The sequence below is a fragment of the Corvus moneduloides genome, chromosome 16 (assembly GCF_009650955.1).
Source record: "Corvus moneduloides isolate bCorMon1 chromosome 16, bCorMon1.pri, whole genome shotgun sequence".
NCBI classification, from domain to species: Eukaryota; Metazoa; Chordata; class Aves; order Passeriformes; family Corvidae; genus Corvus; species Corvus moneduloides.
Genome location: NC_045491.1, coordinates 14955285 through 14969138, shown reverse-complemented (window position 1 = coordinate 14969138; position 13854 = coordinate 14955285). Strand labels below are relative to the sequence as shown.

General features: G+C 52.1%; 1 protein-coding gene across 2 annotated transcripts in view; it reads right to left on the bottom strand.

The window, feature by feature from the left end:
* Positions 1-17: 17 nt before the first annotated feature.
* The window catches only part of AXIN1 (axin 1), a 71734-nt gene continuing 57897 nt past the window's right edge, over positions 18-13854 (bottom strand). The window contains exons 6-10 of one of the 2 annotated variants that reach the window (XM_032126034.1): positions 11270-11823; positions 8825-9001; positions 7918-8163; positions 2608-2778; positions 18-1836 (exon numbers count right to left, since the gene is read on the bottom strand). In XM_032126034.1, coding sequence (XP_031981925.1) covers positions 1710-1836; positions 2608-2778; positions 7918-8163; positions 8825-9001; positions 11270-11823 — 1275 coding nt within the window. In that variant the 3' untranslated portion in view covers positions 18-1709. The remainder of the gene's footprint in view (positions 1837-2607; positions 2779-7917; positions 8164-8824; positions 9002-11269; positions 11824-13854) is intronic. The other variant, XM_032126035.1, reaches the window with a different exon arrangement.

Genomic DNA, 13854 nt, shown 5'->3' with positions numbered 1-13854 from the left:
AAAAAAGCAGCAGGCAGTGGGATGTGGGGTTTTATTTCATTTTATCCGAGTACCTTTGAAAAGATCATTGTACAAGTCAGCACATGAGAATGCAGAGGAAATGCCGGGGCTGCACGGCCGCTGTACATATTTACAGGGACCCCCTGAGAAAAAAGGGGGAGACGGAAATCCCGGGCACGCCAACAACCTCACCAGACACACCACCACCAGCACTTCAAAAAACGGGGTAAAACCCCTTGTAACACTGTTCCCGGGCTGAAAAGATCTGCAGATTATGCTGGACTTCACACAGCGCATTAGGCAAGGCCAGGACTGTGTTTTAAAGGCACTCGGTGACATGTACAACAGGCGGAGTCCATCCCGGCGCGGTGCCATGGGGTCCCGGCAGCTCCACCACTGCTGGGGCTGGGAATGGCGCTGAGCAGCGCCACCGTGGATCCCCCGGGCTTTGGGGCCATCCCCGTTTCTGTGGGTGGGCAAGGGCTCTCTAAAGGGGCTGGCACAGAGCCGTGGCCGTGCCGGAGCAGCAGGGCCGGGACTGGGTGAGGGCAGGATGGGGAGAGCACGGGCACAGCCCCGGCTTCCTTGCGGCCGAGTAAGCCCAGGAGGCTTCCCAGGGCTGCCTGCTGGTCCTACATGAGCCACGAACTGGCATCAATGATCCCCCTGGTGCAGTGCCCTCCTGCTGCCTCCCCTGAAACACAGAAGCTGACAAAAGATGCAGGACTCATAAAAAGACGTATTTTGTCTTCAGCTTTAGTGTCTCATCAGTTCCCTCCCCATTATGGCTCTCCTAACGAGTGCCCTGCCCAAAGCCAGAGCTTGGCCCAGGGGTCTGGGCATGTCTGCACCAGGCACACAGGTGCCAGCCCTCTGCAGAACTGCAGCACCCTCCTGGGAAGCAATCCCTTCTCCACGGGGACACAAGGGATACACAGGAGTGTGCAGGCTGTGGGATGCCAGCACCCAGCCTGCCACCCTGGCTCTGAGCTGGTCCTCGCTCTGCGGGAAGCCCCCAGTCCCGACGGGCACTGACCCTTCTATTCCTCGGGGATTTACTCGGTTGCAAGGAAGCTCAGGAGGAGAAAAAAAGACCCATCCTACCATGTCCAGCAGCTGAGCCTGCCAAGGAGGCCACAGATGACTCCTTCCAAATGGCTTAATGATCTTCACAGCCCCTTTGGAGTGAGGCTGCCCCTTCCGCACTGGTGGGGTGAGGGCGGCTCTGCCCCATGGCGCTCCAGAGCCATCCATGCCAGGAAAACGGGGCAGGGTGCTGGGAAAGCGTGGAGCAGCCGGAGTCTGATGGATGGCTGTACACTTTGGGTGAGTTCTGCAGTACCTGTATGTTTTACATTTACATAAGAGCACTGTGACATTGGAAATATTTTCCTTTTATTACAATATATCAAAAATATGCAGCTTTAGTAAACAAGGTCATATTACACTTTCTAATGCACTGTACAATGCTACATTACACTTATATTCGGTATGGAGAGGGAGCCCAGGCTCCCACTGGCAGGTTTGTGGGGTGAAAGGGCATCCACCGGCATCCTGGAGCTTGCCCAGATCCGTGCTGGAAAGCAGAGCTGCCACCCTCCACCCTGGGCTCGTCTGGTGCCCGTGGCAGCAGCACCGCCAGTGTCCGCCCCAGGCCTTCTCCTCCGGTCCCAGAGTCCTTCACAGTCCTGTCCTCACTGCCCTGGAGCCTAATCAATCTTCTCCACCTTCCCGATGATCTTCTCTTCGAAGATGGGCAGGATGGTGTCATCCTCCCGCACCTCCTCGAAGACCACACCACAGTCGAACTCGTCGCTCACTTTCTTAAAGTAATACCTGAAAAAACCAGAAACGTGGAGGGAGGAGAGGGAAAAAAAAGCAGGTGAATGGTCACAGGGCACCATGATCCCCAAACCTGGGTACAGCCTGGCTTGGAGCTCACGGAGCACAGGAAGCTGCTCCCCCAGACACGGAGGGAACTGAGGCCACATGCCTGCCCCTGTCCTCAACAGTGAACAAAAATAGTGGTCAGGATCCATGTTACCATGGTCAGGAGTTCCAGCCCTGAATCCAAACCCATTCACAGCTCTCCCAAAGGCAGTGGCTGAGGCACCTGTGTTGGCGGAGTGTTTCCAGGCAGGCTTTCCCATGGCAGCTCCTACTTGGAAGTGGGAACTTGGAGAGCTCCATGCCACACATCTGTCTGCTTTGGGACTCTAGCAGGACCCAACTGCCCTGTCCTCACCAAAGGGAACTTTGACAGGAGCCAAAACAGCTCTGAATTTAGAGGGTCCCCACAGCATCAGTGAGCACTGACTGATGCTGCTGCACATCTGCCAGGCAGCTCAGCAGCTCCTGGTGGAGGTGCAAACCACGATGCAGGACACTTCTGCTACAAAACCCCTGCTAACCTGCCTCTTCACCAGCCAAGGTGCCCTGGCCATGCTGCCACATCCCTACCACAGCATGCCCTGAGGCAGCCCTCCTGACCTACCTCCACCAACCTTCCCCTTTGTGGGGGCAACGCCACTGTGTCCTGGCAGTGGCATCTGCTGGGGGTCACCAACAGCTGCTAGCAGCTTCCCACAGGCGAGGAGCAGCCCTTACCTGTAGTTCCCTTTCTTGGTCAGCAGCTCCTTGAACTGTCCCAGCGTCACCACGCGCCCCTTGACAAGGGTGCGGTAGGGGATGGGCTCCCCGCAGAAGTAATAAGCGACCACGATGTTCTCGCAGGGCTGGGATGCGCCACTGCCCGGCCTCTTCTGGGGCTTCAACCTGCTGGGCAGAGACACAAGGGACCTGCTCAGTGCCAGCCCAAGGGGCTCAGAACCATCGTGCTGGGTACCTGGCAGGGCTCGGGGCTGCTGCGTGAGAGGAGCGGGTCAGGTCCCCCCAGGAAATGCAGCGCGGTCCCTGGGCATCGCCTGCTGCCACCAGCAGCTCTCCTGGCTCGCAGACACACACTGGGACTGGCCAAGGAGCACTTGCAAAGGCTGAATGAGGCCAGGACACAGCTATAAGAAGGGTGCAGGTCCTAACTCAGTCCCTTTGCGCTGTCTCCAGGCTTTGGGAGGGCACAGCCCTCCTCACAGCATGGTTTGGGGAGTCATTGGCAAGCACCCCAGGCCAAGGCAGCAGACCCAGGTCACCATCATCACCATCACCATCTCACCACGCTCCTGGCACACAGCAGCACACAGGGCTGGAGCACCATCCCACAGGGGATGATCATGCAGACACTGCTCAGACTGCTTGGGATTATTGCCACCATGGCCAGAACAGCCCAGCACAGCTCTCCACTGGCCCACAACTGCAGGCAGGATGTTCCTGCACCCCACAGCTCCCCTGGGCCCCTTTCCCATGTACGTGGAGGTCTGAGGGGATGGAGCTCCCAGCATAGCAAGTCCTGGAGGCTATTCTGCCTGTCCTGCCCAGGCAGGTTGCCAAGGCAGCTGCCATCCCCAAAACCTCAGTGACTTTACACCTCCTGTGTTTTCCCAGCTCTCAGAATGCTGGTCTGGTCTTTGCTTCCAGCCCACACACGGGGTTCAGCTATGTGGTGCCATCACTAGACTGAAACTGTCAGCCCAGTCCTTCACCCCATTTTCAGAGACAGACAAAAGCAACAATAATTCAGCTCAGGGTACTTTGCCCTTCTGCAGAGCCTTTCATCTGGGGTGCCGAAAATGCTGCACAAACATTGGAGCAGCCTACACAAATTGGTACCTTGGCATGCGTAGTCTGAGCCAGAGGCAGCCTTCCCTTTCAAAGTCACATAAAACACATTTGGCAGCTTTAAAAAAAAATTATTTTAAAAGCACACTGGATAAAAAAAGACGATTTTGTATTTACATGACTGGAAAGTTGCTGTAAAAACCCTAGAATGTGCCAAGCATATGAGGTAATCGCAGTTTTGGAAATGACTCTGACCTTAACCTTTAAACAGTGGCTGGCGGGCAGAGCACCTTTTCATGGTGTGCCCACATAAACACTGGCACTGCAAACCAACACCAGACACAGCTTTTCCACCTTTTCCTACAGGCATGAGAGGTCTAAAGTTCAACTGAACAATCTTCCGGGTGCCTGCTCTGCCTGGGAGACCTTTGGAGAAGATGCAGCATTCTGAGAGGCAAGGGTCTGCTCCTGGTGCCAGTAGAGCCCTTGGAGCCTCTCCCATCCCTGTATCAAAATACAGGATGCCCTTTAGCTAGAAAAACATTAAGGAATTGAGTCATCCTTGGAAAAAAAAATATGAGGCATTTAAAGGAAAAATGGGTCATAAATTCAGGCAAATTCTGTGAATCCTGTGAGCCAGAAGTTAATTGAAGGGGTTTGGAAAACCTCAAAGTCCCTAAGCTTCTCTTAATCCTGCTAGAGACAGGTCATGACTAAGAGAGGGCTGCTGTGTGCCTGGGGACCTGGGGACACGGCAACGAGCCTGGCACAGGAGCAGAGCTGGTTCCTCAGGGCTGCTCTTCTCCTTTGCCTGGGGAGATGGAGAGGACAGGACACCCCTGAGCTCTGCTGTGGTAGAAGCAAGAGGACTGTGCCAGTGGCTGGGAGTGTCCTTCCTCCTGCTGTGCATTTCACACCTGAAAGGCCATTTCTGAACGTGCTCAGCCTGGCTCCACTGAGATGTGCCCAGAAAATGATGCCTGAAGTGATGCCCAGAAGTGACCTTGACAGGCAGAGAGGGGAGACTGACTGCTCTTTAGCTCCCTAAGCCTTCCTTTTTTCCCTTTTTGAAAATGGGGGCTATGCTTTCCCTTTTCCAGTCAGTAGGAACTTGTCCAGACTGCCATGACTTCTCAAATATGATGGATACTGGCTAAGACACTTCATCCACCAGTGCCCTCAAGCCCTGTGGATGGATTTAATTAGGTCCCATAGACTTGTGCATAGACTTTAATTAGGTCCCATAGACTTCAGGTTCTTTAGATGGTCTCAAACCTCATCTTCTCCTACTGGGGGTGGTTCTTTTTTCTCCCAGTCCCTGCCTTTGTCTGTGACTCAGGTGCTGTGGTTGGAGCACTCACTGGTGAAGACCAAAGCAAAAAAGCCATTGAGTACCTCAATCTTCTGCATGCCCCAGGTAACCAGCTCTCCCATTTCCTCCCAGACAGGGCCTACATTTTCCCCAGTCTTCCTTTTATCACCATGTACCAAGAGAAGCTTTTCCTGTTGCTTTAATTCTATCAGCAGAACTCACACACACCCCAAACTGCAGCCACAGACCTCTAGCAGGCTAAAGCAGAGCTGATGAGTATGGAATCACTGAAAATGTAATTTTCCAAGAGCTCCTCTCAGGAGAATGAAACAACACAACTGTCTCCACTTTCGTCACTGCCAAGAGATCTCCTGAGACCTTGGCTTGCACATAAAGGCCACCAGACTGACTCTGAGCCCTGCCTCATTAAATCTTCCACCTGCACCCATCTCCTGGGTGTCAGTGTGACCCAGAATACCGCCAGGTACCACGCCCTGCCCCTTCTGAGATCACCTCCCATTGCTATGTTTGTCACAAGCACAAAACATCATCCAGCAGGGAAACAGCAGCACTCATCCCACTCACTGCATCTGCATCCCACCAGTGCTGTGACAGGGAACCCGAGTCTGGCTTGCAGCACCAATCCAACCTTGCTGTGATGCAGAGGTATCCAGCTTGCTCCAACTCAACACTAGGGCTGGAGAGCTTTGGAAAGCCCAAAATTGACCCAGCAGATACTACCTCAGTGGGTGTCCCAGTCACCAGCTCTGCTCCTCTTCCAAGCTTAGCCCAACACAATTAATTCCAAACTGAGATGATGCTAAATGTTCCCCCTGCTTGCAAAAAATCCTTTCTCCAAGGAGCTGGTATTAATTCCTTCAATCCAGCTGTGAAATGTGAGACTGAGCTACAGGAAATGGCTCAAAACCTGTCTGTCCATGGAAGAATCTGATGGTCACTGGGACACCAATGCTGGGCACTGCTGTGCTGCTGGATCTGCAGGTCATTAGAACTGAATGGTCAATCCTGCATTGCTTGCCAGCAGCAGCCCGGTCGCTATCTCCGAGATCAGGGTCATTCCAAATGCTGTGAAATAGGGAGAGAAATGCTTTTTCTGGAAGAATATTTACAATTCCCAGTACAGTCACTGCAGGTGCCTCATTGATTTACAGTGGGGCAGTGCTGGGGTGGGAGCAGGGCTGTTGGCAGTGGGCAGTTTGGTGGGGAAGGCCACTGCTGGGAGGACTGTGCCAGAGGGGGGTGGCTGGAGAGCTGGATAATCGTGCTGGCAAGGCCAGTCTGTCTGTAGAAAGCTGGCACAGTGTGCTCTCCACCCACAGTCAGCTCAACTGGAGCCTCAAGGACACCTCCGGGCTCACTTCCACCTCTCTGCTTCCCCAAGGCTACTGACAAACCTGGGACACTGGCTCCAATTTCCCAGAGCTCTTCAAAGCTCCAGAGTGAAATAAATGGTGTTTTCACGGCAGCTCCTCTCTCAGTTTCAACTTTGTTCTCATGGAGCTGTGGGATCTATTTCCAGGCAGGCTCCTGGTCTAACCAGAGCAGGAGCTCTCTAAAAAGCTGCCAGCTCAGGTGTGCTTCAGCTGGCGCACCCAATCCTACCAAAATCCAGCAGAGATTTCAACATCCAGAAATCTTTGGCTCCCTGGGGACCACTGCATCCATTTCTGCCTGCTACTGGACACAGACACATCTACTTTTCACGAGCAGTTCCCCACTGGTGAATGTCTCTCTGGTTTTCCAGGCATGGGGCAGGCTGGGGGATCCTTGCATCACTGGGAGAAGAGCCAGACCTCATGGAGAGGCAGTGGAAGCAGAGCAGCCCATCCTGCTGCTGGCATGCCTGGCATTTACCACATACCGTGGGCTTCCCCCATAAGCCACTCTTAAAATACAGGCCAAATTATTGTCAGAGTGTTAACTGCATAGCCCAGGCTGCTGTTTCCAAAGTGTGTACAGACATTTCTGGGGAAGGTGCATGAATTTAGTACAACTATAAGTGACTCTGCTAATAAACCCTATCCAATTCCACATGCTGAAAGGTAGATCACATAAACTTGGCTTAACCTGGCTTGGGAAAGCCGTCTAATTACCTGGCTTTCAGTCAATGCTCTGACATGAATACACAGAAGTCTGCTACGTGGTCACTGCAAGCAAAAATAACTGGAGCCTGTTTCTTTTAAAAATTACATTTGTGTTTCTACGAGTCAGACCGCAAAGTTTCAAGTTTTCAGAGGACAGCTGTAGAGCTGTGAAAGGTTTTAATGGACAAAGTGCTTTTAGCTGTTAACAGTAATTATCTAGCACTTCCAAAACGCTTTTCACCAGAGAGCTCCATGTGCCTTGCAAATGATGTCCCCTGAAAGATAACACAGAGCAGGAAAATGAGCTCTGCAACAGCCATTAAGCTGAGTCACAGAAAGATGCAGTGACTTGGATATGGCTACGCCAAGTCAGAGCTGCTGCGGGAAGGCTCCAGCACAGAGCTCTCATCCAGAGGCCACCAGCGGCCTTTGCCGGAAGCTTGTGCGAGATGGAGATAAAGACCAAAGACAGATTTGTCTTCTGCACTTAAGTCTGCTGCATCCTGATGAATTCTGCTCCTGCACCAAGCTCTGAAGTCATTGTGTGACTGTGAATGAGTGGAGAGCCAGTGAGTACCAGGGGAGAGAGCTCTCCCAGCCCTGCCCCTTCCCAGCCCTGCCAGGAGCATTCCCAGCATCTCCATCCACAGATCACAAGTCCAGGGTTTCAAGGTGGATTTTTGGCATTTGCACCACCATGTCAGAGGGACTGAGCCAGATTTCTCTGACCTCTCTGCATGCTGAAGACCAGAGCAGAGGACATGGACACCCCTCAGAGCAGTCTCTCCCAGCCCTCCCACACACAATCAGACCTTATCATCATACCTTTGCTTAAGGGGGAGTTTTCCAGCCCTTTTTTCCTCTTCTTCCAACCTCCTGCGAGCTTCCTCCAGCTGGGTGAGGGGGTTGGGGGCTGGGTTGGGTGGCATGGTAGGATCTTGAATGAAGGGGTGAGAAGGCTGGACGACGTTTCGGAGCTGGGCGCTGACCCATGGGTGCACCGTAACAGGTCGCTCAATGGAGAGGGGCCGGACCATGTCGTGGGGCAGCTGCTTCTTAGCACCTGAAGAGCTACACACAAACACAAAGGTTTTACATGGAGCACTGAGATGCTCTGCACAGGCACACAGTCTTTCCCAGATGAACTTGCTGCTGGACACAGGCACCACTGGGAAGCTCCTCACAGCATGGCTTTCAAGGGAGAGAGGTGCAACATCAAAATCTAAAGAAGATTTTGAGCAAGTCCTGAGACACCAGGGTGAGCAGCTCAACCCTGAAACAAACCCCACAGATCAGTGTGAGGGCTCCCATCAATCCCATACACAAAAATAAACTCAGGGAAATGCAGATCCATCTTTTGTGGGATTCTGTCACAGGATGTCCTCCCCTGCCTATCATGTGCCACGTTATCCACCTTGGAACCACAGCAGCAATTTCTAAGATTCCCCTGGGGCTGCAACCTCCTGTCATGGCCACAAGTTATCCTTCAGAAACAACAGCTCTTGTAGCCCACAAGCAATCCTCAGTCTCCTAAGGGTCTAAAACCCTTAGGAGACTGAGGATTGCTTGTGGGCTACAAGGGCTGTTGTTGGTCTAAAACCCTTAGGAGATGGATTCTTGCCTTCCCAAGATGTCCAGGAGGAAGGCAGCCTGCTGACACATCTCCCTTGTGCAGGGGATGCAATACAAGAGTATTATGGTTATGGTTATCCCTCGCTCTGCCAGCCCTTACCCATGGTTTGTTTTCTTATGCCTGCTGATCTCCTTCTCTCCTTCTATGATCCACTGAAGGATCTTCTGGTTTTTCTCCACGTCTTCAGGAGATCCTGGCATTTCATAGTTGGCACCATCACTTTTCCCTGAATCAGTCTTCTTAACATTCCTTTTTGAGAGCAGACTTGCTTTCCCACTGCAAGAACAAAGCTTGGGACATTAGTGCTTTGCTTATGTCAACCACCAGAGGGGCAGAGGATGGACACATCTATCTTCAGACATGGACACATCTATCTCCAGACATTTTCCACAGCTCCCTGCTCTACCAAAGCTCAAACCAACTGTGCCACAGTTCAGGCTAAGAGTAAGATTGCCTAGACCTGGGCACAGCAGCTTCTCTGCCCAACAATCTGTGGGGAAAGGGAGCTTCTCCTCTGGCCAAATGAGCCACGGCAAGATCTCTTGCCATGAGAAGGGTTTGGTTAAATCCTCAGAGCAGGAGGTTATCCATTGGCTGTCTCTCCATGCCTGACCACTGCTTGAAACCCAGGTCCTTCCTATCACCCTCAGATTCACTGATACCCCAAACTCTGACTTGCCATGCCCAGAGTCTGCTTCTTACCCTGATTTGAATGAGGCTTCATGTCATGGTGGAAGATCACATCCCAGCAGGGTGGGCTGCCTCCCATGGGGAAGCCCAGCCAGCCCAACCACTGCAGCCAGAGGGATGCCAGGCAGTAGCCAACACTCTGGCTACACCCGTGGCTGCAGCAAAGGCTACTGCAGGAATGCCATGGCACACACAGCCATGTGCCCAGCCAAGCAGCCCCATGCTCAGGAGAATTCCCCATGCAGGCCTGTCATTCCACGAAACTCCCACTGTCCTGATCATCCACCTGCTTTACTCCATAGGGCCTCGCTCCTGCATGTTCACTAACACACACAGGAAAAACAACCTGAACACCACAGAGGAGCAACAGTCCCCTGGATAGCTTTGCTGATTTTTTTTGGAGAAAGCCTCGAGAGGTACTGCTGCAGATCTACAAAGGGAGGGCAAGCTGACAACTTCTTCTCTGCTTCTCCCAACATGAGGACTACTGGGTATCAAAAGCAACTCTGCACCAGCAGGTTCAGTGCAAACAAAAAAAATGCTGTTTTCTGCAGGTTGTCATTGACCCACAGACACAGTCATGGGGGGCTGGGGGAACAGCACACCAGCTGGGTTCAACAAGAGTCAGAGAAGCCACCACAAGAGACTGCTGGCTGCCAAACAAGACCATTTGGATGCAAACCCTTGTCTTGTGAAGCTTCTGAAATTCAGGAACTGGGAGTTTGTGCCAGAGAAAGGACAGCTCTGAGTATGTCCTTTTAAAAAACCTCATTAAATATATGCTGTAGCTGCTGCTAGAAGGAAGTCTTGTGTCTAGATGGGGCTTTGGGTTGGCACAGCATGGCCACGCTCATCTCTGTTGAAGCAAAACCCTTTCCCCATAGAAACATGGTGGATTTAAGTGCCTCCCTCCTGAAGAGCAGTTTGCTTTGTCTGCCTCTGCACTCTGCCTCCCTCCTGCCACCCCAGAAAGCTGATCCTGCCTGCTGCAGACGCAGCCAACCTGCCTTCACTAACTGTCCCACCGCTGGTACACTGCAATCAACACCCCGAAGCCTCAGCCCTGGGGAGCCAAACACACTCAGGGTGAGCACAGCTTTCCCCTGTGGCTGCTCCATCCCCATCCCTCACCGTGGTCAGCCCCGAGCTGCACTCCGGCCTTTGCAGTCACCCAGTAACAGGACCAGCAAAACTCACCACAGAAAAGGAGCTGCCCCTCCTCCCTACAGCATGGAAGGGATGGAGGAATTCAAATGGCCAAGGAAAGATGGACAACAGCCTGTAATGCAGCAAAATGGCTTTTCTGGGCAGAGGGTGCCCCACCCTGGAGAACATCCCCTTGGGACTGGCTGCAGGGGCAGCACTGCAGTGTCCATTGCTTTGTTAGGAGGAGAAAGGAGCACTTCTGGTGAGTGGGTTCAGCCTTGCAACAAATAAGGTGGGGGTTTTTTGTCCTCTCATAAATACCTTAAGAGACCTGTTTCTATTACCCAGACCTTGAGACACAGCTCCAGCACCCAACTCCTGGTGCGTGGAGAAGTAGACCAGCACCTGCAATTTCTAAGCATCTCCACTGCTTTAAGGAGCAGAAAACCTACTTTTTAACCAAGACCAATAAAAATCCTGGTTAGAGGGTGTCTTTCAGCACTAGATCACAGAGATAAAAAGGCCTCTATAAGGGTTATCAGGCCATATCCATTTCTGAAGGGGAAGAGCCCTCAAACCACGTGCCAGCAAAAGTTCCCAAGGAAAAGGTTCAACCACTGTTTCCCTGACATGCTACAGCCTGTTTATGGAAGAGCTTCCTAGAGAAGCCACGGCTTTGGGAATCCCATTGGGTGTTCCTTGACTCACCTGTAGCCTAAAGAGTCCATGGGGACAGGGGCCATGCCCAAGTTTTCACTGTAGTTTCGTGACTTTGTTGCATAGTTATGTGAATCTACATTCCAAGCAAAGCTGTTCTGCACTCGCTGTGTGGCCTCAGCCTCAATCTGCTCTTTTGGTTTCATCATGCTGTGGTGATGGATGTGGTGGTAGACATGTTTATGGTGGTATAAGTTAGCTGCATCCAGTTTCATTCCTGATTTTGTTGTGTGCTTGCCATGCCCTGGAGGAATTGTTCCTAGTGTCCCTGGCAGCTTTCCTAAGTGGCCACTTTCTGGGGACCGTGGCTTAGGAGAGTGACGGCCGGGTCCTGGAGATTGGCAGCCTGGAGTTTTCATCACACGCTGCACGTGCTCATCCAGGATGCTTTCGGGGTTTTCTTCGTGGGCATCTCTCATCTGCATCCCAGCACAGCCCATCTCAGCATAACGAGGAGCAAAGTGATGGAAGGCTTGGGCAGAAGGCATCTTGTGGCTCATGACCGATGGACCAGAAGAGATATCTGCATCCTCACCTTCTTCTTCCTGCAGGAAACACAGGAACAATCAGAGAATGACAGCGGAGTGGTGGAAGGGGTCCCTAGTCCCACCTTCTGCTTGCAGCAGGACTGCTGCTAACCCTTAGGTCAGGCCTGGTTCAGTCCAGTCAGATCTTGAAAACCTTTAAGATGATGGAGATCCACCACCCCTCTAGAGACCTGTCTCAGACTGATGGGAAATTCCTAATGCTCAAGCCAAGCCTGTGCAGCCTGGGTGCCATCGAGCAGAGCAGTTCAGGTCTCTGTATCTGCTTTTTGAGCCACCACTAGCACACACCACCCAAGGAGCTCTGCCAAGCAGCCCACACATCACAACCAGGCTTACAAACACAGCTGACAAGCCTAATGACTCAACTAGAGCAGGCAGAGCCTTACTCCAAGTACCTTGAAGGTGGTTCTGCAACAACCAGGAGCAGAAACATAACTTACCACAGTGTACCTTCAGCTTCCTACGTGCCTTTGGTAAGGCGCTGCTTCAAAGCCCATCAGATAAAGCCCAGAGCTACAGGATGTGCAGCAAATCAGTTCTGAGTCAGGTGAGACCAGGGGGGTTTTCTCACCCAAATGACTATTTCACAAGGTAAAGCCAAGAGAAGGCTTGTAACACAAAGGAGCAAGTGAAGGTCGACAGCTGCATCAATGGTTTTGGAAATCAAACATTGATTTCTCCCGGGCATGCTAAGGCTGGAGTGAAACACTTCGTGCAGATAAAGAAAGGGATTGGAACTAACTGCTTGTTCTTGCAGTTCACACTGGTCTAGGACATGCTGTTAGTGACTCTTAAGTCCTTGCCAGGAAGAATTAAACTCCTCCATGCTGACAGCCACAGTTTTGATGCTGACGAACTACTTTACGCTCCAACATAAACTCAGATATTTATGAAGTTTCTTTATTGGAAGTCAGGATTCCTATTTGTTTTAATTACATAAGCAGGATTCCAGTGAGTCCTTTAATACCACTCTTTTCCTCCTTTGGCACAGTAAAGAAATCAGTTGCAGCACAGGGTATCTCTGCCCTGCCAGATACACGCATCTACTGGAAAACACTGCCTTCCATTGGCTTTGCCTGTCAGATGCCATCATCCATCACTTGCTAACCAGCTTCAAAGTTTCAGCTGCCAACCACACAGCAAGAAAGCAAATAACAGACTTCCTCCCAGTGTCACACCTTGGGGTTCAGGCCTGAAGCACGGACAATGCCAGGCTTTCAAAGTGCCACAGGCGTGGGTGCTGTAACCCTAGGGGTGTGACATGATGCTGATGTCTGGAGGGGACACAGCATTTTCTAACATATCACTTTGAAGAGCTTCAGAGGCACCCTTCATCTACAGCCACACGCCACAGCTCACCAGCCACCAGCCCTGGGCACTGAGGTCAGGGATAAGGAACAGTGAGGGATATGCTGACTACGTCCCTGCCACTGAGGAGACCATTTATTAGCATTTTGTGATACCCAGTGATACCCTCAGCACTTGGGATGCTTTTGGAGCTGGTATCTCACAGGTTTAAACACCAGCTGATGTGCAGGGCAGGATCTGACCCTGGCACAGATCCCTGAGGAATGGCAGCATGTCCTTCCTGCTCAGCCCAGAGCTCTGGCAGTGCTGTCACACCTAAGCAAAGTGGCATGAGAGTGAGAACCCAGGCTGGTCCACCCAAATGGGTGCCTGGGATTTGGGAAATCCTCCGGCTGCCTAGAACCCCATTTTGCAGGTAATGTGGACTTTTGCTTCAAGACCGAGATCAGGATAGGCTAAGGGGAGAAAAGGCTCTCTCAGTTCATGTTGGCTCAGCTCATCTGTGTCACTGAGCAGATCTGGACCCCAAGCAGGACCACAGGCAGGAGCAGTTGCTGCTGGGGTGGGTCCACGGGGACCTGCCTTACCACCCCCAGTACTGGCCTGAGCCTCACATCAGGTAGGAACACCCCAACAGTGAGACAACAGCAGGGAATGAAGGATTTGGGGTGCTTATCCCAAGCTGTTGTCTCCCCTTGAGCAGGGCAAAGGTTTGAGTCA